This window comes from Anser cygnoides, chromosome 1 (assembly GCF_040182565.1).
Source record: "Anser cygnoides isolate HZ-2024a breed goose chromosome 1, Taihu_goose_T2T_genome, whole genome shotgun sequence".
Taxonomy (NCBI): Eukaryota; Metazoa; Chordata; class Aves; order Anseriformes; family Anatidae; genus Anser; species Anser cygnoides.
Genome location: NC_089873.1, coordinates 185,983,358 through 186,009,696, shown reverse-complemented (window position 1 = coordinate 186,009,696; position 26,339 = coordinate 185,983,358). Strand labels below are relative to the sequence as shown.

The window sequence follows — 26,339 nt, the reverse complement described above, 5'->3', positions numbered from 1 at the left end:
CTTAGCGTCCTATCTCAGACCTTCATCTAAATGTCCACATGAGACTGAGTTTCAGAGTTTGAAGTACCTTCCTTTCCTGAAATGCTGAAACTATATCCAATATTAGCGTCAACATTTGGCATTGCAGCTTTATAGGTAAAATTCGTTCACAGGGAATAGAAAACTTGCCTTTTCTCAGCCTGAGGGAAGATGGAACCTCTTTCTCAGGAGAGTACTAGGGAAGGCATAAGGGGAGAGGGGGGAGAAACATTCACCTTCCTGATAAAAATGGGGACAAAGGGAAACTGAAGAAGAGGGAGCTAAAGAAGCTAAATCCAAACAAATGAATAAACAACAACAAACAAACAACCCACAACTTCAGTGACAACCTTAGTGTTTTTAGCCTCCTTACTAGGGCATCTTTTAGGAAGCACAGTCATCAAAGCTAGGCTTCACACACACACAGCTTTATCCTGATCAAGTAAACATCCTGATCTCATGGAAGGTATCCCTGCCCATGGCAGAGGTATTGGATCTAGATGACCTTTAAACATCCTTTCCAAGCCAAACCATTTTATGACTCTCTGATTCTATGATCCTTAAGCTATATGATTATAATGTCTAAATGTGAAATATTTGAATTTTAGAGGAGCAAGCACAGTGGTACTACACTGAAAACAAGCCTGAGACCTGAAAATGATCTCAGGATACTGTTATAACCTGTTTTCATCAGCAAATTTCAAGAAAACATTTGATTGCATTGAATACTTGTCTATACTTGAATACTTTTCTATATATGATTATTTTATATTATCATCTACAAGCAGAGTCTTCATTTACTTCATTGTGGGAGGGAAATTTTCCATAACTAATAAAAGTGTATGCAAATTGAACACTCAGACATTTTTAAGGAAACAAACCCTTATTTTCTGTACTCTATTTAAATGTTGAAAAAGGACAGTAGAGAACTGCTCCATCTAGCCTAAATCCCCGTTCAGCTGCAATTGTTTCTGAATGCTTAGGGAAAGGATTTGAAGACAGGGTAAATTAAAGTCTCTACTAACTTCCAGGTTTGCTGGGTTCAGGGATATCCTGATCCAGATACCACATCTCCACTACTGTGACTAAGAGCCACTGATCATGGCTGATTGTGACATTAAGGATGGTATTCAGTAACCAAAACACAGTCTGTAGCTCCATTGTAGATGGAAGACATACTCCCAAAGCTTTTCAAATTTAGGATAAAGTTTTACTAAAACAGCAAAAAATACATAAAAGCTACCTATGCTTAAGTGGAGCTTACAGCACCAATTAAACTATTTTCCCAAACGAAAAGTCTCCTGACTTTTTAATCATAATCAAAACAAGATATATCTCTTTGGTCTCAGTTTTGGAAATGGCAAGATGATTCTAGGCTAAATCTTGCACACAGAAATGCACATATCAACAAACACCACCAACAACCAAAGAATAAAATAAAATCATCTACATAGCTCAAATATTTGAAATGTGGTAAATCTCCAAGTAACTAAGAAAAAAGTCCTGTTACAATAAGATTCAGGCACTAGTGACAAGTGACTCTCTGGATGTTTAAATAAAAGTCTTCATTAGTGGATCCAGTTTTGGGATCCCACAAGAAAGAGATGTTATGTGACTGAGTTGAACCTAGTAGAAGACCATCAAACTGACTGCAGGCTGAAAAACGTGATGTACAAGGAAAGGCTGAGGGAGCTGGATTTGTTCAGCCTGGAGAAGAGGACGCTGATAGGAGGATATTAATGCTGTCATCCACTAATGAAAATGCTGCTTATGAATAATTGGAAAAAAGACTTGTCTTAGAGGTGCATATTGAAAGGACAAAAGGTAAGTTGCAAGTTGTGGCATGGGATATTCCCATTGATACCTGGAAAAAAAAAGTCTCCAGTGGCTAAATGCAGGCATGGGCTGCTGAAATAGGTGGTAGAATATACATCCCCGGAAAAATTTCAAGTTTTGACTGGACAAGGGCCTGAGCAACTGATATATCTTCGTAGGTAGCCTGTGTTGAGCAGTGGTTTGGATTAAGAGGCCTTGAGTGGTCATTATGTGCATTATCCTTCTTTGTGACTGAAATTGTGTTCCAGCTTTGTTTGGTATTATTTTCCTCCACTACACTTTACTTGTCACTATTGGTTATGTACTGTTTCATCTTACTGGCTGTATTATCCTTTATATCTGCTCCCTAGAACATGTCAATTTGTACTGTTTCATTTTTTTTTACACATTTTTTTCCTATGAAATTTAGAATATGATGTGTAGTTTACATGCCACCTCTATGATCCCTTCATCTGAAGTGTCTTGCTATGCCGTCAGTATGGATGTTCATTTTGTTCAGTACTGGCAAGAGTGTATATTCCCCATAGCAGTTTGTTGACCATGAATGTTTGCAATTTGCAGTTTGCACAGTTCCTGAACATTCTCTGTAGATTCACACATTCTAATAATCTGCATAAATCCCTGACAGAAAGAAGAGGATAGTGTTCTAAATCTACTTTCTTTTAGTTTAAAGCTATTGTCCCTTGTCCTATCAGTATACTCCCTGACAAAGAGTCCCTCCCCAGCTTTCCTGTAGGCCACCTTAGGTACGGGAAGGCCGCTGTAAGGTCTCCCTGGAGCCTTTCCTTCTACAAGCTGAACAACCCCAACTCCCTCAGCCTGTCTTCGTAGGAGAGGTGTTCCAGCCCTCTGATCATCTTCATGGTCCTCCTCTGGACTTGTTCTAATACTTCCATGTCCTTCTTTTACTGGGGGCCCCAGAACTGAATGCAGTGGTCCAGGTGGGGTCTCACAAGAGCAGAGTAGAGGGGAAGAATCACCTCTTTTGCCCTGCAGACTGTGCTACTTCTGATGCAGCCCAAGATACAGTTGGCTTTCTGGGCTGCAAGTGTACATTACCAGCTTCTCATCAACTAAAATTGCCTTCTCTCATGATCCAAGGCAAGTCAGGAACTGGAAAGGAAATTTGATTATGCAAGTTATTGTTCTTCCTCACTTTTTTAACAATAGGTGTTTGCTGTTTTCTATCTTTTTTTGTTTGTTTGTTTGTTTTTTCTCTTTCTCCAGTGGTGACAGATTCTCAAGTGTAGGCTGGGCCTATATTTCTGTAATGTGAAGCATCTGGCATGCTTGGGAAATCTGAATTAACAGCTGCTAAGAAGAAAAAGGATAATTTTCCTTACTGACAAAAGCCTATTTCATATTTTTCTGTATGCAAGGACAGGAGATTCCAGCTTTTCTTACCTGCAGAGTGTTCCACAACTCTTTCTTAAAGCTATAACATCAGCCTTGTTATACTGACTTATTGTTCCATGGATAATCACCACATACTCTAACACCTCTTGTGTAATCATCTAATCATGTAAAAGACAAAATTAATGCAGAAGTTTCCTGAAGAGACTTTTTAAATGTAAAATTGATAGTCTCCATGGAAATGTAGCCCAATACAGGTTTTTTCCTCTGAACCTCCTACTCTAGTGGCACTTTTAATATGTGCTAATTATGCACATTCAGTCTTCTATTGCGAAGCAGTAGGTAAATGCTAATTACTGTTTGATTGTTGGAGAGCTAAGATCACTATGGACAATCTCAAAACCTCTTAAGTTCTATGAAATATATAAATACTGAAATTTATTTGGAAGAGAAGCTGGAAAGTAGAGCTTCTCTTCCTCTCTTCATTTTCATAGAGGTAGCTATTAAAATGTAAATTACATGCAGAACTATTTTAATTGAAAGAAAGACAAACAAAGAGTTCTATTGTTTAAAATGTTAATAGTTTTGACATGCTGTATTTGTTCCAGGATAACCTTTAGTTTGGGAAAAGGGTTTATCTGGTCATGTTTCCAATTTCAGAGTAAAGCTATAACCCTTGTGCCACATTAGTTTCATCTCAGACTTCAACATTTTTCATCTACATCCATAAATGCAAAGATATATCTTTGCACCTTTGAGATAGGATAACTCATGCAATTCAAGAGTGTTGTATATACTCTTTAAGATAGCGCATAGCAGTATACTATGAAGAGATTAGATAACAGATTAAATTTTGTCCCGGAAAATAACCACTTAGGTTATTGATAAGAACTTAACAAAATAAGTAATTTAATTTACTAAAAGGTGACCGGACCATAGTTTTTATATATGTGAATAGAAAACATCAGATTTTGGCTGACATTTATTCCTAAAAAAAAAAAAAAAAAAAGACATATTTGTCACATGCTGCAGCAATATTTACCCATGCAAAGGAAAATACACCTTACAGTGAAGAATGGTGGTGGGGACTATGTTATGCTGTGCTATCATGTTAAAAATCCCAGATAGCAGCTTCTTCTGAGAACTTCCCAAATAGTGTGAACATGTTTTTGGTCACGCTTGCTTGTTTGATTAAGTGAAAGAAGTATGTAGCCCTGCCTCATGCTTCATGTAGTGGCAAAGTGCTCTACTAAGGAACATATAGAGGAAAATCCACTGACTCATTCTCCTTCTGTATGTCAGACACTGCCAATTAGTGTATTATAAATTAAATATTGCATTGTAAATTATATCACCAATGATGCCAAAAGCCTTGTTGATTTGGTTGCTCTAAAAAAAGCCTAGGAAAAGTTGCAAAACTGAAGAGAAGCAGCATCTTAATGGGAGGCTCTGGAAGAGGTAAGTGTATCGAAAGCCCACCAAAACATTTCAAAGAGTTTGTGCATGAACTTGTCTACGTGATGATGATTTATATGAAAATATTAAACTTAAATCCTTTCAGTTAAAGCTACTAAGTCCTTCTTTCTACAATTTCTTTTCAGTCAAGACCAGGTATATTTGGCCTGATGTGGTTAGGAATCAACTTATGTTGACTGAAATAAGAAACAGGGAAGAGACCATGGCATGCTAAGAGAGGTAACATCTAGCAGGGGAGAAAGGCAAGGACAGGGAAGACCTAAGATAATGTGATTTTATAGGACAGAGCAATCACACCGGCAGATATTTAAAGCTGGCATGGCTTGTACAAAATAGCCTTTCAATAAAACCAAACTGAAATTTTATTTTGAGCTCTCAAGACAGAAGGTTAATCTTTTCCCTCTTTTGAAAAAATCTTAGCAGATTTTCTTATGCCTTCTGGTGAGAAAATATTTTGCTTGAAGTTGTGTGACAAGTTATCATCAGTGTTTTGGCACAGAAAAATTACTCTGCATGGATATTTTAATTAAAATAGTCAATTGAAAATGCTGTTCAGCACTATTTGCTACAGGTGGGTCTGTGATATTAAGTATTTGTTACCTTCATAGGTAACAAAGGTCCATGATAACACCAGAATTAACACTGTACCTTGTTCTAATACATGAAAAATATTTCAGTGGTAAAGAAACCCCTTTTTAAAAGCTAGACTAGCAAAGGAAAAAAAAAAAAAGTATATTAGAAAGGAATGAAAGGAATTGGAGCAATTTCTGCCCTAGAGAAAAGGAGAAAATTAAAAATATTATCACTATTTCTTTTTCAGGCCTCTACTTAATCACATACTGCTTAATCTTTTCCCTTGCTGTAGTATGTCAGACACTACTGGGTGGGTACACTTTGGATTTTTAAACACTTCCCAAGTTGTCCACTAATCCCACTAAGTACTGGAGCAGATGTACCATTTGCCTGTTCCAATAGATCAATAACTTGTAACAGAACTCTCCGCCATATCTTCCTGCATCAGAAATGCTTGGAAAAACCACAGGTTTCAAAACACTTTTCACTGTATTTTCTTTAGTAATACATTTACCCAGGACCCACGGTAATATCATCCACTCGACGATGGTTGGTGGCGGTCCCTGCATTCTCACGTCTGACCTGTCAATGTGCTGAGAAGCAAGCAGCAGCAGGAACAGAAAAGTCAAGTAGGATGCAGTATGGCAGATAAATTTGATAAATGGCTTTCTGATGAACAGCCCTAACGGGCTTTTGGGAGCTATCAGGTAGCACACAGAGAAGACGGGGAAAAGAAGTCCTATCACAACACATGTCAACATCTTCACAGCCCAGTGTCGCCTCCTCCATCCAGGGAACTCATCATACCAGCGGGATGCAAGCAGCTGCTGGCAGTTAGGTTGGGCAACAAACTGCAGAGAGAAGAAGAAAGGGAGACAGTTATTTCTCTGTTATCATTATGAAGTTAATTCCATGCTATATATGTTACAATAAGTAACTTCTGGATAGAGATAAAAAAAAAAATATAAAAAAAAATCCACAGCCTTCACACGTCCATTCACGGTGATAATACCAGAAAGGCAGGGCTGGGTCAGCCTTCCCTTCCTTCAATGCAAAAAATATGCTAGAACCCCATATCCTCCCAAGATTCACTTTTCACAGTAAAGCTGGACTTCCCCATGTTATAGTATACAAGGAGCGAAAGGACTGTAAACCACAGATACCCCAAAACCTGATTTCAAATTAAAAAACATATTTACAAAGACTGCTTCCATTATTTAAATAACAAAACTTATGGAGAATAGTTACACCAGGTGAAAGACACTATGAAAATGAAAAGCATGATATTTCTTACCAAAGCACAAATAAGATCTGTAAACAGTAAAACTAAACTCAACAGCCAAAAATGAACTATTCTCAGTATGTTCCCTGCTAATTCTTTAAGAATCAAGTTTACATACTTTTATACTAGACAAAATTCCTACAGATATGTTACACAATGCTTGCACAATATGAACTAAGCACTAGCATTCCCCAGTGCTTCACTAAACTTTTGTCAGGCTATATTCCTATCCTGTACATTATTTTATGGTCTGTCTATTCTCCACGATATAATTTCAGTTTCTAAAATGATTCTTAAAATTTATTTTCAACAAAAATAAATCTATCAGTTTCAGCTTTCATATTTCGTTTCAGCTATTTTTTCTCTATAAGTATATTCAAGCCTTTTATGTCATATTTTTATTTGATCACTAGTTCCTATTTTCCCTAATGCTTTCTTTTTTAAAAGGGGACATACAGTAGTAGCGTGCTAGACTTGACATAAGAAATATAGAATAGAAGCAACATATGCACCAAAGAGACCCAGAGTTGTTGTATTCTTTTACTTTTTATTTTATTTTTTATTTTTAAATAAAATTAGCAAAAGAATCCTTTTCCTTCTTACGTTACATGCATACATGCATACATACACACATACGTATATTGGATTAAATCAGAAGACTTAATAAAGCTATGTAGGAAATTCTTTATCTTATTAAATAATAAAAGTGTTATTTTACACAAAATATTTTTATATTTGAGTCCTAGTTAAATGCACCTAGTTTTTAATTTTACATGATTTTGGCAACACTTATAACCAGAGAAGCCAAGTTCTTTTTGGGATGAGTAATAGGCAACTTCTTAAAAAGTTTCTGAAATTACTAGGACTCCTACTAGGAGAAAATGTTATTTAGACTGGAATGAAATGAGAGTCAGCATGCATCTTTCTATATATGTCTGGATCTTGTCAGTAATGTTAACCTGAGCCAAATTAAGACCTGGTATATGTTAATGGAATGCCAGTGTCCTTAGCAGAGACATATTTGCCTACCAGACACTAGTACTGAAACTGCCTGTTGTGAAAGATAATCTACTCAAACCATAAGCATCTTGAAAATAGCCTTAAAAAAGAATAACAGAGTGTTCTCTTCTGTTGGGAAAAATGCATTCACAAGGTTTTAGGGTGTTTATTTCAAGATACAAATGCCTAGAATAGTACTACATATAATCAGAACAGACAGTTTCTAAGTAATGTGTTGCCAACTTTTTAATGGGGGTCTCCCTACAAAAAATCTCACCTCAGCTTGCTTGGGTAGACACAGATTATTGCTTTGCTTGACTAGTGAAAATAATATGACTTTTGGATTAATTCCTGAGTACAATATTTTCCTCACCCATTCTCCCTTCCAAGTGTGGCAGATCCATGTTTGTTTCCACTTCTTCACTTTCTTCATAATGTATCCCTAATACAAATCCTCTCACCTTCTAAAAGTAGTTCCTAAGTCTTGCCTCTGTCCCTTTCTCAAGATCTTTAGGCGACCCTCATTATTTTGGGTACCCAGGTGAAGGAACAACTTCCAGTGTTTACCTCAAAGGATAGTGGTGGATGCAGGGGGCATACTCCTTGACAGTTTTTTTTTTTTTAATTATTATTATTTTTTTCCTATGTCCACCAAGTAGTGGGCTGCTCTGAGACTGTGTAGACCAGAATTGATGCAGAAGTATCTCTTCTCATGAAGAGAAAGATGCCCGCCGACAACACCATCAGGAAGATGCTGTACACTGTTGGCAGTAGCTACTTAGTCCTAACATTTATACAGATTATAATGCAAAACATCCGGTGTTAATAAAGGAAAGGAGGTATAATTGCAACATTTCTGAGCAGACATAAAAAATGTTTGTTGCTTCCTAATATCCATATAATTCTATTTTTTCAATAAATTATCTCTCATAGTATTCTTCAACTTATGATTGTTACCAATGTGACATGACAATTTATGCACTGCTCAGATCCTCTGACAAACTAGCTTACAAAAACTAACTTACATTATACATTTTATGTGGCTAGAGTTAGGGTGACTACCATTGGCAATGTACTTTAAATGAATTGACAAATATAAAACAAATATAAAGGGAATAATTGGATGGTATGGACCAAGCATATAAAATACTATGTCAGCACTTTATGAACTGCACATGGAGGGAAGCAGTTCTAGTAGTGTGGGCAAGGGACTATAATAGAACTGACAACACAATGTCTACAGATGATATATTCAATTTCTGGGAGATCCAGATAGCTAGTTTCATGCTGTCACTTTTATTGAAAAACACTGTTGGCAATGTTAGTGAACAATGTTCTAAAGCAACAAAACTCTTCATTGCAGTCTTTTCTTTATGGTTCTGAGCTCCATTGGCCATATATATACACTATGAACTATTCTAAAGTGTCTTCAGATATCTGGAAAATTAACCTAAATCTTTTGCTGACACTTCTTTTAGAGTTCTGCTTTGTTTATCATGGAATTGCATAACATTTTTTAAAATGTCTGTATTAGTTTCCACATTTGACCAGTGGCTCCATTTTTTGTGCTGAAGACATTGTCACCATGTGCAGCAAAAGTTGTCGAGTAGTGATAATTACATTTGCTATATTAGCTGAAGAATGTGGCATGTTCTTAAATGGAGAACAATTGTTCAGGTATCCTGATGGCAGTAGTCAGTGCTGAACCTACTGGCTTTTTCCTCAGCTTCCCAGAGAGGGGGAACTTATTACCACACACTGCATCTCCTTTCTTGTCCTTGGGGACGTGTCTCCCAAGCAAATGAAGGGAAGATGATGTGCTCCCACACGTTGTTCTCATGTGTTTAAGCACATCATATAGGAACTGGGAGCTGGAAGATCTTCCTGGGCCCCACTGTGTAAATGCTGCCTGTATAGGCTGTCTCAGAGACATTACTCATATGTTACATATGGTTATATAGGTCAGTTTTATTAGTGATCATGAATGAGTATTCCAGTTGACATTTTGATTAATTCAGTAAAAAAACCTTATTTAAAAAAAAAAAAAAAAAAAAGCTTACATCAGATTTATACTCTAACTATTGCAAGCTCTTCCATTAGAAAGGACTGAGAGATGTGGATGGAAAAAAAAAAAAAGACATGCTCCAAGCAATAAGATACTTCCTCTATAAGTGGGTTGGACCACATCTAGGATGATATAGGTCCTCTGCTGAACTGGGGGTCTAAAAAAAATTTAAATATATGTTTTGCACAAATATTTTACAACTATCCGAATTAAGAGTACTCTGTGACAGTAATTTGCCAGTTCTGCATTGCCTATGCCAAAATATTTTCACTGTAATATATTTTTTCTTCCTTAATTGGAAATATTACATTCTGAGGTATTCAAAGTATTTTTTGTACTGTCAGTGCTGTTATTCGACTTTGACATTGTCTCCATATAATTAGCAATCAGCGTGTTTATATTTTCACATTACAATGCCTTCCACTAGCTTCCAGCAGTTTATAATTATGTGAGGGATTTTGCTGTAATGATTATTCCTAGTTGCACAACTTTTGCTCCTTCACATAGTCTTCTTGTCTGAAAATGTTTTGGTGTTCATTCTCTTCTTCATCAGCAATTATTCACGGTGCCAGCAAAAAACAGTCTGATATAAATAATAGCAGAGCCAGATTCTAATGATACCCAAGTATATACATTGTGCATAATTTCATTTTCACTGCTTATTACATCTGATTTGTAATTTTGCTGTAGTACATACTCTAGTGTCAATGGAAATTATGAAGAAATAACATAAGTGGTACTGTTAACTATATAAAGACTTTCTAGAAGTAATAGTTTTTATCAATATAAGTATTTTTATGAAGTAGATATCAGTCATCATAAGTTGTTAGTTTTTGCCTGTAGCATGACATCATTAAGTATTCATTTCATTATATTAGTAAATATACAAAGACATCAACAAAACATAACAGTTGTTACAGAGTGCTCATTTTTATGCTTACAAAGCAGTCTAACAAAATCTGAGGTCAAAATTAAATTCTCATTCTGAGATTAGTAGGTGTTTTAGTATATGTAACAAGTAAAAAGAATGTGATTTATCATCTAAAAATAGAAAGTCGCCAAAGAAAACTGATCTTTTTGACTTTATGTATAAGTGTTTAAGTATATGCTGTAATACAGAAAACTATCCTTGATATCATTTTCTAATGCATGAATATTAAAGAAGACATTGGGGGGTGGGGGGCAGATGGGGGAGGGGTGTGAAGCAAAAATAAATGGTTATCAGAAAGTTTCTTATAATATATTTTTAAAGCCTTGGGTCAGGTTCTCTGTTGTGTTGTTTTCTACTGCCATTACAGCCAAGTTGGTAGGAAAGGTTAGCACTGATGTCTGCTACTTTATCACACACATTTTGCAATGATTATACTCCAGTTCAACAAAAATTAAGCACAGTTACTTTTACTTTCTCTAGAATGTTTTTTTTTTTCTCAGTTTACACATTTTTCCAGATACGTTATGAAAACCCAAGCTCTTCTAGTTATGTAACTTCAAATGTAGATGTCAAAATTCTCTCTCTACAGATAGTGAAAATTATATTTGCTTGCCAGATGACTAATGACAGATTCAAGTTCCAATCTCATTAAGTAGATTCCTAAATTTGGTATATTTTTTTTCTTTCTCCTTCTACAGACATCACTACATATTCTCTTCTATATCTCCTCCCCCCCCCCCCCCCCCCCCCCCCCCCCAGCCTATTTATTGACCTAAGTCCATAAAGCCTATTTATGGACTTAGGCACTTTGTGAGGACTGGTTCATCAAGTCAAATAACATTGAAATGCAATTTAAATTCTTTAACTTTCTTGACTGGATCAGCACTACATTTTCCTTTCTAAAAGCTAGGAATCATTCTTCGGACTCCTTTGGGTACATTTCTACTGTCTGTTTTCTGCCTCAGGCCAGGAACCCGGGCACTCCTGTGCCAATTGCTGTGAATCTTTGATGTCCATCCTGTGCAAGCACTAGCCAGCTGGAGAAGGATGTTGTTATAATGATGATTCTTCCAGCAACCAAATCTGGGTCAATTTTTCCTCAGCTCTGTCTGCAGCTTTGTCATTAATGAAACTAACCAGCTAACTCAGGATACTACCTGAAAGGGCAATCAGCTTCAGTTCAGTTCCTTTAGCAAAACAAATTCACTGCATAGATGTCTTCATAAAGATGCCTTTATACGGCTCTCACAGAGAACAGCATACAATGCCAGTGTTTTTTATAGTACTTATAAAATAGAATCATAGAACTGTAGAATGCTTTGGGTTGGAAGGGACCTTAAAGATCATGTAATTCCACCCCCCCCGCCATGGGCAGAGACACCTCCCACTAGATCAGGTTTCCCAAAGCCCCATCCAACCTGGCCTTGAACACCTCCAGAGATGGGTCGCACGCAACCTCTCTGGGCAACCTGTTCCAGTGTCTCACCACCCTCCGCATGAAGAATTTTGTCTTATATAAAATCTAAATCTACTTTCTTTTAGTTTAAAGCTATTGTCCCTTGTCCTATCAGTATACTCCCTGACAAAGAGTCCCTCCCCAGCTTCCCTGTAGGCCCCCTTAGGTACGGGAAGGCCGCTGTAAGGTCTCCCTGGAGCCTTTCCTTCTACAAGCTGAACAACCCCAACTCCCTCAGCCTGTCTTCGTAGGAGAGGTGTTCCAGCCCTCTGATCATCTTCATGGTCCTCCTCTGGACTTGTTCTAATACTTCCATGTCCTTCTTTTACTGGGGGCCCCAGAACTGAATGCAGTGGTCCAGGTAGGGTCTCACAAGAGCAAAGTAGATGGGGAGACTAATCTCTCTCCACCTGCTGGCCACACTTCTTTTGATGCAGCCCAGGATACAGTTGGCTTTCTGGGCTGAGTTCCTATCCTAATGTTTAACTTAGAGTATGAGAAGGAACAAAAGAAAAGAAAAACATAAAAGCAAATAGCCTTGTTAGACTTTCCAGTAATAAAGAAAAAATAATCAGCTGTTGGGCTTGGGGATAAGCATGTAAATAGCTCAAAATTTTAGAACTGAGATGCGGGTATAATGCTTCTAGTTCCCATTCTGGGCAAGTATTAGGCTTACCACAACTCAAAATATTTCAAAAACATTTCAGAAATATTTCAAAAATATTTCAAAACATTTAAATATCTGTTAATATCTACAGAGAAAATACAATACAAATTTGCTGCCATCATATCAGATTGCTATTTTTACACAGCTAGCTGGTGCATTTCCTTGCATAATAATCTAAAAAAATAAGGCTGATATTTATATGCAAGGTCCTACATGTGGGACAGAATAACCATGTGCAACAGTACAGGGTGGATCTGACTGTCTAGGGAGTAGCTTTTCAGAACAGATATTGGGACAGCGGAAAGGAGGATGTTGAACATGACTGTGCCTGTGCAGTGCATGCTGGGCTGCAGTAATGCAAGTGTAGCCAGCACATCAAGGAAGGTGATAATTTCCATCTGTTTGGCACTTGTGAGACTACGTCTGGAATGCTGTGTTCTGCTTTGGGTCCCCCACTAGGACAGAGATATAGGAAAATTTGAAAAAGTCAAGCAGGGCACTCCCACGAGGTTGTGGGACTTGATTGCATGATGCACAGGAAGAGAAGAAAGGAAGTGTGTGAGCCTGAGAGACAAATCATGGGTTTCACTTGCTGTCTTACACAAACAAAAGGGAGGTTATGGACAAAAGCAGTTTTTTTGGGGGGGGGTACAAAAAGAAAGGATAAGGATAGTTACAAGCTGCAGCAAGACAAATTCTAGTTGGATCTAAGAAAAACTGCCCTTATATTCCCTATGAGCACTGGATGCGAAGGAAAGATACAGATTCTCCATCCTCAAAAATATTCACAGTTTGTCTGGAAAGTTCCTTAGCTACCTGTTTTAACTCTGATATTAGCCTGGTTTTGAGAAGGAGGTCAAATGAGATGAGCTTGTGAGGTATTTTTGAAGTAAGCATTTTCATGATCTTACTTATACTAAAAAACATTTTTTAGTAAGAGTCATAGTAGTTGTGTTTACAGGTTTGAATTAATTTATTTAGGTTTGAATTACTTCTCTAGGAACAGAATGTATTGCTAAGATCTTTTTCATGGTTGGTTATTCCCTTTGAAAAGAGGAAGAGACTTTCTGCCTGTCTGCCTGATATCACTGAACCATATTATTGCCAAATACATAAAACCATTTCAACTATTCCAAACATTTGTGCTGTAATAATATGTGCATCATGTTTAGGTAAAAAGGCATAATAGTCAAAATATTTGTTTAATTCTCTATCACTTCAATCTTATTATTTCCCAAGGTTTTTTTTTTTTCTTTTTTTCAGATATTTCTGACAATAAGTTTGCTGTTTGCACCAATAGTTTTTACAAAATAAACTAACTGTTGAGAGAATAGAAAAAGCAGATAATCATTCTCCCGGTACTCATTTGAACACTGAATAAAATGAAATTATAAACACATTTGTTCATAACCTTGGGAGACCAAAATCAATATATATTCTAAGCAACCTTGTATATTAACATGGGTAGAAATAACATGCATCACTCATAGCATACAGTTTGTGTAAATCATTCTGTCAAGTCAAATTGATTTGGGAACAAACAGCCACTTATACAAAGGATAGTCTGGAAAGGAAGGAAGGAAGGAAGGAAGGAAGGAAGGAAGGAAGGAAGGAAGGAAGGAAGGAAGGAAGGAAGGAAGGAAGGAAGGAAGGAAGGAAGGAAGGAAGGAAGGAAGGAAGGAAGGAAGGAAAAGTCTGAACCACTCAGCAAATACCAGCAGCATGTTTCTTATGCTGAAACTGTTTTTGTGTCCTGTATCACTAAGGCTTCTATTACAAACCCAGAGTATGACAGAATCAGTGAGTTCACTCATATCCAGATCATTGTACCATTTTGTCTACTTTTTATAGCTGCCAGATTGCCAGAAGGAAAAGTTACAAATTCATATACCAACCTTTCAAAATTCATGAGGGTACTGCAAATATGTTGAAAGCAACTGAAGCACAGAAAGCAACAAGAGTTCAATTCAAGAAGAATTAGCTGGGAAAGGCTCTGAGTAAGGGAAAGATAGGAAAGGGGCTAGAAAAGTTAGGTTCCTTCTCTGGACAATACTTGCTCATCTGAGAATTTCTATGGACATCACTGGAGACGGCCTTGCTCCTCCTTTGACCAGGGGCCAAACAAGTTAGAGGGACATTTTTAGCTTCATTTTCCTTTTTTGGACATTCTTTCAGATTTGAGCAGGTCATTATTTGGAAGAAAACTGACTAAAAAAAAAAAAAAGCTTTTTCTTTTTATTTTCTCCATTGTCAGCCTCTGCCTTTTTCTGTGAAGAGAATCCTTGGAGCACTGATGTTTTGTCAAGTTATTAGACTTATAGATGAGCTCTTTTTATTTATTTTTTCTTCCTGTAAAAACGATGGTAATCACCTTCCATTAGTACCAGGCAAATTTTGGTTTCACTCCCTTAGCTTAGCTTATGAGGTGCCATCATGCATCCTGATGTGAAAAATGGATATGAACACAAATGTTTTTGACTCCAAGCTTATGTGTTCTAGCCAAGTGATCGGAGAGCCAGCAACTGAGTCCTGTTGAACTCCAAGGTTTCCCATTTTCTTTGGAACTAGCTGTTTATTATGTGAAGCTTGTGTGGAACTGTTCTCCCAAAATTCCCCAAAATCAATGTAAATCATGTTTTCAGAAAGCTTGATGCTCATTTGAAGGCTTGACTGACTACAGAATTAGGGAAATGACAGAAAATAAACACACTGACTGATTACAAAGGCATTTAAACTAGATAAAACAATAAACTCAATTTTTTCTCTGTAAAGTTCTCTATTAAGATGTTGTAGGGAGGGCTGGCTTTGTAGTTTCATTAATATTCATGTAAAGAATATATATAGTCACTCAACTGGCTTTTCTTTCTCTTCAAATACTTCAATGTTTTCTATCTTTAAGTTCCTCTTGTTTAATGTGGTTATGCATTTACCTGAGAAATCAGATAACCACCCAGTTCCTGCATAAAGACTCAGATGAAATGATAGGTCTTTGGCAGTGACCATCAGTAAGCATTATTCTGAGACCATTTGCAGGAGAAATGCATGTTTCATAGTAAGTCTATAGCAGATGCATCAATTGTGTGTCAAGTGTGCACTACATGAACTTTTCTTCTATACTTCATAGATGGCAGTTTTCAACAGTTCTTTGCAATTCACCATTCTTCCCATTTTTGCCTTATGTGAGTTCAGAACCACAGTTCTTTACAACCGCCATGTGCAGCTTATGTGATTTAAACACAGAATATGAAACCTGGGAGAGGTTACAAGAAGTATAATTGCTCCAAAATTTCCTTTATGCTTATGAGCAAATTGTGGTTCAAGAAAATGTCATTCTTTTGTGAACAGACCTAAGAAATACTTGCTTCCCCATAATGTGAAGATATCTAAGATAGCTGTTAATGAAATTCTATGTATCAGGAATCTGCCAGACGTGAGAAATAATGACAGTCCTTTGGTAGTCTTTTTATCCCTTTGAAGCCTTGTTATTTGTAGCTAGCCATTGCAGTCTGGTACCTCAGTGAAATATTTCTCACTGTTCTTGTACAGAAAGATGTCAGAACACTACTGTCTTCTTTCATGGTAAAGGACCAGAATGAAGGAAGGAACCAATAAGAGTATACTTGATTTTTTACGTATGCATGACTTTTAGGGATGTTCAGACTATATCTACACCAACATATCAAACAGTGACTGAGTTTGAGCAATGGATCCCAGTCATTCATTCTACCTATTTGTCTGTTTCCGGTTTTGACCACTCCAGCTGGCTTTATGCAAGGTAAATCTGCAATTGCCCTTAGTGTCATTTGGTCTCAGGGCTAAACTATGGTCTTCTTTCATTTAGCATTACAGACAAAGCCTCATATACCAGTTAGGTAAACAGTATTTTACTGAAATGCATGGTGAATTTCTACAGTAGACTGGCATTTCTAAAATTTTGAAGATTTTTTTTTTTTCCCAACTTCCACAGATATTCTTATGGAGATGGAGTAGAACTCATTCACTTATATTTTTAGGTAAAGAGGTATATTTTATTTAAAAACATGGGATAAAATTACCATATGCCAAAAGCTAGAAGTGGAGGAGACATATTGTGTATATGCACTGATATAAGCAAATGCTGTGTTTTGGTCCCAGTGGGTCTGAGGGCACATGCTTCCTTAAGAAATCATGGTCAGTTTGTTCACTGGCAGAGAAATATACTCCATAGGCTGTTGTCATTGCATGACATGCATGCCCCAGCTTCTACTCCAGCATGTCAGAAAGGATATGTTTGTAAGAAACAGCTGCTCTTTAATCCATGTGAAATACAGCTCACTGGTGCTCTGAAGGAATATTATCTGCTGCTTCTTTTTCACTCTCCTATTGTGTTAAGCAGATGCAATCTGATAATATGCATGAAGTCACGATTCCCTAAACTAAAATTTAATTCAAGAACAAGACATATGTTATAATTAAGAGTAAAGAAAATTATTGTAGAGTGAAAAATAAGGGAATAAGGAGAAAAATTTCAAGCAAACCCACAAAAACATTGGAGTTTCTATGTGACGTGTGATTTAAATTTAGATTGCACATGCCCTTCACTTCTCCTCCACTTATGCATAACATACAGGTGCTAACAAAATCAGCCAGCTGGACTTCTGTCTTGACCCACAGGCAGGCTGGGTGATGCCTTCTGAGCTAGTATCTCGCTTCTTATTTATTCTATCTCTTCAGTATCTATTCTTCTCCACAGTATCCACCCTGCAGCTGTAAATGCCTAATGCTAATAGCATCAAATATGGTAATCAGAGAAACAAAGCTTCTTTCCTACCAACTGGCACTCTCAAATTTACTCCCTAAATACCACCTCACTGAGCATCCTGTTAGGTCAAACCCCAGCAGATGCTGTAATGCTTCTGTTTCAGCTTCTATCACTTCAATGAAAGGAAGAGAGGATGTCAACCAAAACAATCCATACTTGGAAACTAAACTATAATGTTAACTGAATTACATCTTAATCGACAGGGAAAAAGCAACAGCACTCAAGTTTTAACTCTAAGTTTCTTTAGTGCTTCATTTTAGAATTTCAAAGACAAACTTTTTTTTTTTTTTTTTTTTTCTGTGTAAGGGGGATTTAAAAAAAACTCAACAAGGTATCTGACCCACAAAACCTTTAATTGTTCAACCTTGACAGATTGCAAGGGCAAAAACTCACCTCCTGTTTTGAAGAGAAGACTAGATGGCAGGTATATCTCACTCCTGTTTTGGGGAAATATTTTTTTTTCTTTTTTTCCTGCACCCTCTGGACCTGTTACAGAACCCAGCTTTTCCATGGAAATTCCGGGAGGATAAAAGCTAAAGGACCCACAGCTGAGAGAGCAATTGTATGGGCAGAATATTTATATTGGTAATGTTACAACTATGGTCAATTTACATTAATTGTAAAGAAATGAAAGCAGAAATCAAGGGAAACTTGCTGCTTTACTTTCCCTTTGAAAATTACAAGATAATGATTTTCACCTAAGAATGTTGTATTTTGAGGTGGTATCACAATAATTGTTCAATATTTGATAGAGGAAGAGTAATATACATTCGCTAAAGAACCCATTCTTTTCCTTTGTTTTTGTTTTTGTTTTTGTTTTGTTTTGTTTTGTTACTAATTTTAGTTCCAATACTGTGTGTTCCACTCCTGGGGAAAAAAATCTGTAAACGAACACTTCCATATTCTCTCTTCTGATGTGATTTTATACTGATCTACCCTTTTCCTTGTTTAATCATATGAAAAATCATATTGCTTGGTTATTTCAAATGCATTGAACTATATGTAAAGTTAAATGTCCCTGGAGCACTGCTACTATATTAATAACAACAACAATGTTCTTTCTGTACTCTTAAAAGGTGCTAAGAATTAAGAAGATATAAAAATGCTCCTCTTTTTATGATTTCAGCTGAAATGTCAGGACATATACTGGTAAACACATATAAGACTCACATGACCAGAATTCTTAATACCACAAAAGGAGAGAGAGGCAAGTATCTGTCATCCCCTGTACACTTGATGACAGGTTCACAGAGACTTCCAAGCACACTGGCCTCAATGCATATGACTCCTTGATTCCTGTCATTGTATCATAGGATAATTGAGTTTGGAAGGGACCTCAGGAGGTCTTTTTTCCAACCTCCTGCTCAGTCCGTGGTCACCTATCAAACTGGGTTGCTCAGGGCTTTATCCAGTTGAATCTTGAAAACCTCCAAGGATGGAGACAGACTTTCTGTAAAACCTCTTCCACTGCCTGACTGTCCTCGTGGGAAAGCTTTTTCTTTATATGCAGACTGAACTTTTCTTCTGGAAAATGATATCCATTGTTTATTGTCTTACCACTGTGCACCCCTGTGAAAAGCTTGGCTTCGTATATTCAATGACCTTTCTGTAGTCATTGGCAGGTGATGTTGTCTCACATGTAGCTGCCTCTGCTCCTGGTTGAATCAACCCCGCTCCCTCAGTCCCTCCTCACAGGGGAAGTACTTCAGCCTCCCTACAGTCTCAGTAGCCCTCCTCTGGACTATCTCAGGTTTATTGATGTTACTTTTGTATTGAGGGCCCCACAGCTGGATGCAGTGTTCACATGTGGTCTAAGGAGTGTTATTTAAAGGGGGACAAGCCAAGCACTTGCCTAAATATACTGGCTATATTCCTGTTACTACAGCCCGTGTTATTATTAACCTTCTTTGCTACTGGCCTGTGCTTGGCTGGAGGTGCTCACACCTCCAGCTTTTCTTCTGCAAAGTTGCCAAGGAGTCAATCCCAAAGCCTGTGTCATTGTAGGGGCTTCTTCCTTCCCAGGTCCAGGACTTGGCATTTGTTCTTGTTGAATTTTATGAGGCTCCTGTCAGCCTCTTACTCCAGCCTGGCAACCCTGTCCTTGAGGATATCAACTGGTCTCTCTAACTTGGTGTCACCTGCAAACTTTTCAAGAGTGGACTCCTTTATCATCTTCACTTCTCTGCTACATCTGTTGAATAAGCAAAGGGCCAGTACAGATCCTTGCAGCACTGAAGTTTTCACTCATCTTCAGGTAAAGTATGGCCCATTAAACACAACCCTCTGACCTTGACCATCCAATCAGTTTTTTACCTATCTTATTGTCCTATCCAGTCTGTAACATCCTAACTCCTAAATTGGATACAACAATATAGTAAGAAATGGTGTTGAAAGTCTTGTTAAAGTCAAGGTAAATGAAATCTCTTTGGCCACAAATCTAGTTAGTGTCCAAGCAAATATGTATACTCTGATTGCAAAAGTCTCAACGGAATGTTTAATTTCAAAAGCAAGCCAACTTCAAATCTATATAATTGTATGTATTCACTAGGTTTTGTTTAACTGTTGTTTCTACACAATAATTTGCAATGATTATACCTGGAAAGATCTGTCACTGAAAACAAAAATTCTCTCCCTCCCAGATCAATTCTGCCAAGGTTTAGTACAGAGCAAAGAGCAATTTTTCACAGCCAGGCTAGGAAGACCTAACCTTAAGTTACTTTAATGGAAATGACAATGGTCTCTCTTCATTCAAGTTTAATTATTCTACTTACCTTTAATGTGATTTGACTAATGTATTTGTATTGAGAATATACAGTGAAAGAAAAGTTGGTTGTCTTTATTTTTGTTTTTGTTTAATTGCATATAAAAGCTCTTTATTTCAAGATTTTGACTTTGGTTTTGAATAAGCTCACTCCTGATTTCCAGCTTTGGAAATAATGATGAAAAGATGTCTTGACACAAGAGGAGTCTTGCAGGCTGCCACACTTGTAACAGCCATTACCCCCTGTAAACTTTCCATCCAATATTGAAAATCAAGTAAAATTCCCTCAAACAAAACTCTGGAATGCAGCTTTACATGATGTTTATTTCTCTACATGAAATCCAAAGTCATCATTCAATCTCTGTATATTGGTGGGAGCTCCCAAGCACTTGATTTTGCTGGGAGGAAAATGCTACCTGTATGAACAGTATAAATCCTATAAAGCTATTTGCCATGGGTTCTTTGCCAGTTCCTCTGTAAGGTAGATACATGGGTTATGGTGGTTAAAGGAAAGCTATATTTCATCGAAAAGTGAAGAGTAGGTTCAAGTATGGACAACAGTTCAGTAAACACCGAGTCTTGTATGTTTCTATTAAAATTGCTGACTCTTAATCTGTATGTAGCCAGAAACATAACATTGTTTAGGAAAAGTTGATCTGAGACTATGTTTGATCACTTTGTTAAACCAAACACAACCTGTCCAGACTGCATGAATGATACCTTCTCCTTAAAGCAGGACAAACATTTAGCATGTTCCGTCTTTACACTCCAAAGAACTCTAAAATGATGTCTAAGTCCATGCTTAAACACATGACTGTGTATAAACAATGTAGATGAGTCTCTGTGGGAAACTCAATTTTGTTTCTGAACTTTCTGGTTAATATAGACCCAGAAGGGAAGTTGTATCTTGGACTGCCAAAGTGATTCCAGTAAACAGACACTCCAGATTCATCTATCTCACTTTAAGGAGCTTTTCTAGTTCTCAGAATAGAATATCAAGACTTTCATAAAATTAGCTTAAGGCTATTGTTACTTACCTTCCAGAAATTTTGTTCTATCCTTCTTAAATACTTTTACCTTCTCTTTACCCTGTATAACACATCTAGTTATCTCATGCCTCCTCTGCAATCAGTGGAAGGACCGTAGGTGGTGCCAAAAATAATTTTGTTCTTAGACAGCCTGAGTTGCTATCTGGAAATGTCTGTCTCTTCCCATCAAATATGAAGAGACCCTAGGCTAAGATGCTGACAGGTACCTTACTTAAATACCTGGTTATGTGGAAGGACTCACAGCACCAACCAACACACTACAAAAATGGCTATTTCTGGTTCCAACATGCATGCCATTAAAAGGGGGGGAAAAAAGAAAAAAAGAAAAAAAAAAAGAGTCCAAGCCTTGAACTACTTTTATTAATAATGTGTCAAACCTTTTTTACCTTCTGTTACATTTTCAGCTTGGCTTAATGTCAAATGCTGCATAACTGAGTCATGTCTTTTTGTGAACCCTAACAGGGTTGCTAATGAAACCTTTAAGGTTAGCTATTTAAAACAACCTCTAATTTAAATGAATACATTACCCTGCTAATTAAATATTATTATCTTTTCTTCACAGCAGGAAGTGTAAAACATTTCCTTTTCCTCTACATCCACCTAAAAAAAAAATGAGCCAGATCTTGTACTTGAGCAACAGAGCATAGGTGCACTACACTCTGTGGACCTTCAGAAATTTCTGTTATGAAGGTCTGCACTGGTCTTTTCTCTTCTACAGATGCTAAGGACCCTACTTTTTTTTTTTTTTTTTCCCTCAACATTATTCAGGAATGAAACACAGGAAAAAAAAAAAGTGCATGATATGATAAACAATATGCCAGAGGATGTTCGGCTCTGGATTCCTTTCTCCTCATATACATTCACCTATTCACCTTTGGCTTTCCCCTGTTCTTCAAAATTTTCTGCAAAATACTTCCTTATCAATTTCTTACTTATTTGCAAGTGCTCACTAACACCAAGCCTATTCTCTCTCTGGCAAAAGAGTTTTCACTTTCTTAAAATCTTCCCTCAAAATATCTTATTTTATCTTATTGAGAGGTCTTAATTCTTTCATGTGTTGTACCATTTGATATGCCCAAACGTACCCAAGATATCTGCACAAGACACATACCTGATATAGGAAAAGTGGGTTATTGTAAAAAGACAGAACAAAACACTGTTAATCTGTTGAGTCCTTGACACACCTTCTAATAGTGAGTGTAAAAGACTGGCTTGCTTTGCTTTTTTTTTTTTTTTGGTCAATAAACATTAATCTTAATGGAGGGAGACCTACCAAACAGGGGAAAATATCTCACCACAACAGTGTGCAGAAGTTTCAGCCAGCTAACTGTTCAAATGTGTCTTGGTTAAGCAGTCACTTTATCATAGGTCAATTGCTCCTACCACACACATGGAAAGGTTGGATCTTGGACAGGAGGAGAGAAGGCTTTGTGTGAGAAAATCCTAAAAGATATGTGAGAGAAGAAGAGTTGCTTAAGAGCAATGTGGGAGCTAGGAAACAGAAAAAAAAAATTAGAAAGGAGTTAATGCTCCTCCTCAAGGTGGATGCTCATATGAGCTCTTCTGGCTACTAGGGCAGTTACTAAGAGCTGAAATAACATAAATTATTTGAAGCTTTTGGACTTTGCCAAAATGACCTGTAGAGAGGAATGGGGTTAAACATAGCTGTTGGTGCAGCTACAGTAGCATGTGTGGGGAGCACAAAGGAGTAGCTGCAGTAGGGAGGAGGTGGCAGCAGTCAGGAAGGACTGAAGGTGACTGTGGGAGGATTAGAGGCAGCCAGCAGAAACAAATTCCTCCACAGCTCATGCTGGGGTTCATCCCTCAGCAAAACTAATGAATCTGAACTGTAGATTAGGTGCTCCTGCAGGGGCTGGTGGAAGAACAGCAAAACCACAAGCAAGTACATGGAGGGAGGAAAGAGAGCTGTAAAATTCCTATAGGTATAGGTCTACATTCCCAATGAAATACTGTGTGCGCTACCTTATTTATCCATGATGTTAAAGGTTTTTTGTCTCTCATATTTTGCTTCTTAAGCCAAAGCTTTATGGCTTTAAGTATTTAAAAAAAAAAAAAAAAAAAAGTTCCTGGGGCTAAATATATCCCAGGTTTCTAGGGAAGCTTGTTGATGCATTAGTAGTGACTCTTTCAAACCATGTGCGAACTTCTGTTGCTTCCAGTCACATTCTAATAGAAAGGCTGTGCATTGCTAGTTAGGGATATGCAATACTGCTTGTTCCTGCTTAAGTCAGACATCACAGCAGCATTTCTTTTAAGGATAATGCAAAAAAAGGAATTGAAATGAGAGACTGACACTGTACTTAATTAATAGCAAGTCTCCTCCTTCTTGAGTTAATTATTTCTACCAAACGTTCAAAATAAAAAGATGCTGGTGTCAGTTCATGAATAGTTTAAGTAGAACTGGGTTGAGATGACTGGAACTTGTGTGCAGCATATAGCATTCAAAGGTTATTGATGCCTTCTGAGACATCATTAAAAAGTTAGTGCTGAGATTCATTTCCCCTTACGTGGGCTCTGAGCCTTCAGAATCTAAAATCTCTATTACCACAGGGTAGAAATTGCAGTTGATGCAATCAGATGTCTAACTTGCATCTATATTTTCAACGTCTACTGATGTAATTCTTCTAATTGAAGTTCCCTGTTTCCTTACACTGAGAGCAGAAAGAGATGTCTTCAGAGTTAACTTAAATGTCTTATCTTGAGAAGATGGGATCTCCCTGTACGCATACACCTCTCTTTTGACTGTATATGGAATTTGCTCACATACTTTAGGATTGCTTCACCATGCATTTAAAATGTAGGAAAAATTACATACCCACGTGAAACAGATGTGCTCCCACCCTGTAATTAAATATATATTTTTTTTATTTTTCTTTTCCAGCAGCAATAAGTGCAGCTTCCACTGGGACACCTATACTTCATTAAGTTCTGAGGTAATAGATAACCAATTAGAATAAGACTTCAAGCATATGTAGTAGATAAGCTACCTTCATAATTTATGCTTTTTAACAGTCTGTGGAGTCTATATCTGTAAACACAGAGACATTTACACGATCTACAAAGCAAACATATGACCTGCTTAAGAATACCTGGCTCTTGCCTGGCAAAATGTTTATCAAACTTTTTGAATACTATGGCTGAGAATCTGCAGAAATAAGTCTTTTGGAGACACGATCCTAAACCTACATACATCACTCCTCTCAGTTACGAGATTCATAGACTAAACACATCTTCCTTTGGTGTTAAAAACGTCCAAATATTATCGGTCTTTTGTGTGTGTGTGTGTGTGTGTGTGTGTGTCCAAATTCGTTTCTCCTCACATAGTCATAATTCAAGCTTTTGCATCTCAAAGAATTTTAATCAGAAACGCATTATAATGGCCACTAAAATTACTCAAAATCAATCTGTGGTTCTAAAGGAAAATTAACTCGGACTTTTAAACTGTATTGCTGCCAGAGGAGCTGTATGGAAATTTCCAGTGTTTCCAGACATATTTTGTATTCCATGTTAGCAGAAAAAGCCAACATTTCCAAAAGAATGACAGTTTTAACACTAGAACATATTACTTAGAACATGATAAATTTTTATTTTAGTACTTTCAAATATAGTTCTCCAGCCATTGTTGAAATATTCAATTATAATAAGGAATATTTTTTACTTTTATAATATTTACACTGTTTTATACAATAATGTGATACGTATGATATTAGGTATAAACTTTGCTTTGTCAAAAATGGTGAAGTCCAAGCAAAGTAAGAAACAGTAGTGAAACAAAATGCTTTACTGAAACGAAGTATTTAGACATCAATGTGAAATGACAGGTTTTAAATGATTTGACATGTTTTCATTGAAACTTTCACTGAATTTCTGACATTATTTTGAAACAATTCAATTCCAGAGAGGCTTTATTTTATATAGAAAACTGGTGAAAAATGGAAGATTGCGTTTTTAAAAGTTTTGTACTGAAAAGAGCATACAGCTTGTATTATCAGTGACAAAGCTAACTTTATCTTGTATCCTCATTTTCTTAGAAAACAAGAATTGATCCATGTAATATGAATATTATATTATTGTGTTTAAGATTTAATTAACCAATTAATATTTTAGTGACATAATAATTTAGTGATATAATAATTTATAATGTATAATAATTTATAGTGATCATGATATAATAATTTATTATATAATGTAGTATGTAATATAATGCATAATATATTTATGGATATATATAATATATAATTTATAATATAGTGATATATTAATTTAGTGATATAATAATTCAGTGCAAATAAGTGAGCAAGGTAGTTTGAAGCTGATTTCCCTGAAATATTTTCCCTGAAGTTCTAATTAATAAATTTTGTACATTTTTTAATCTAATTGTCTTTAACCATGCTAACTGTTAAGACCCTGTCCCTCTCTCCCTGTTTCTGCGTCTCTTTGCTAGTTCAGGCTCTACAAGTACCAATGACTCAGAAATAAGCCTGCCCCTGGGAACTGGGAACTTTCAGAAGACCAACAAGAGACATTTGGAAAAGTTTTAATAATTAGACAGCTAAATCCTTATTGAAAAAAAAAAAGGTTTCAGCTGAAAAAAAAAAAAAAAGTACTGGGAACAGAAATGAAAATTTAGCAACTGTTCTATGTTTTAAATTAAACTTTTGAAAAATAATTCAGGATCAGAAAAAAATGTCCTTCTTAATCTTCAAATATTCTGATGTTTTTATTTCCTATCCTGCCATGTGATAGATCTGCCTTCACGTTGCTTTTGATTTCTCACTCACTCTTCTACCACAGAACTGATGTTTCTCAGTAGAACATAAAATAATTTTTATTAGATATAAAATATGTATATTTGTATAGAAACCCTAATGATATCAAAAAGACAAAGTAACTGTAGGGTCTCAGGAAAAATGAAATTTGCAAAGGTATTTCTTACTCATTTATAATAAATCAATATTTTAAAATGATTTTTTTTCTTCTTCAAAAAACTGTTGCACTAGGAGCCAGAGACAAAGAAGGTGTCTTGGCCTTTTACCTATTACTTACAGAGG

At 36.6% G+C, this 26,339-nt stretch overlaps 1 protein-coding gene across 7 annotated transcripts in view; it reads right to left on the bottom strand.

Moving 5' to 3' along the window:
* TRPC4 (transient receptor potential cation channel subfamily C member 4) overlaps positions 1–26,339 on the bottom strand; it is a 167,981-nt gene that overhangs the window by 37,374 nt on the left and 104,268 nt on the right. For 6 of the 7 annotated variants that reach the window (XM_048051366.2, XM_048051371.2, XM_048051369.2 and 3 more), the window contains one exon: positions 5,771–6,107. In XM_048051366.2, the coding sequence (XP_047907323.1) occupies positions 5,771–6,107 (337 nt within the window). Of the gene's footprint in view, positions 1–5,770; positions 6,108–26,339 lie in introns of those variants that run through there. The other variant, XM_048051372.2, reaches the window with a different exon arrangement.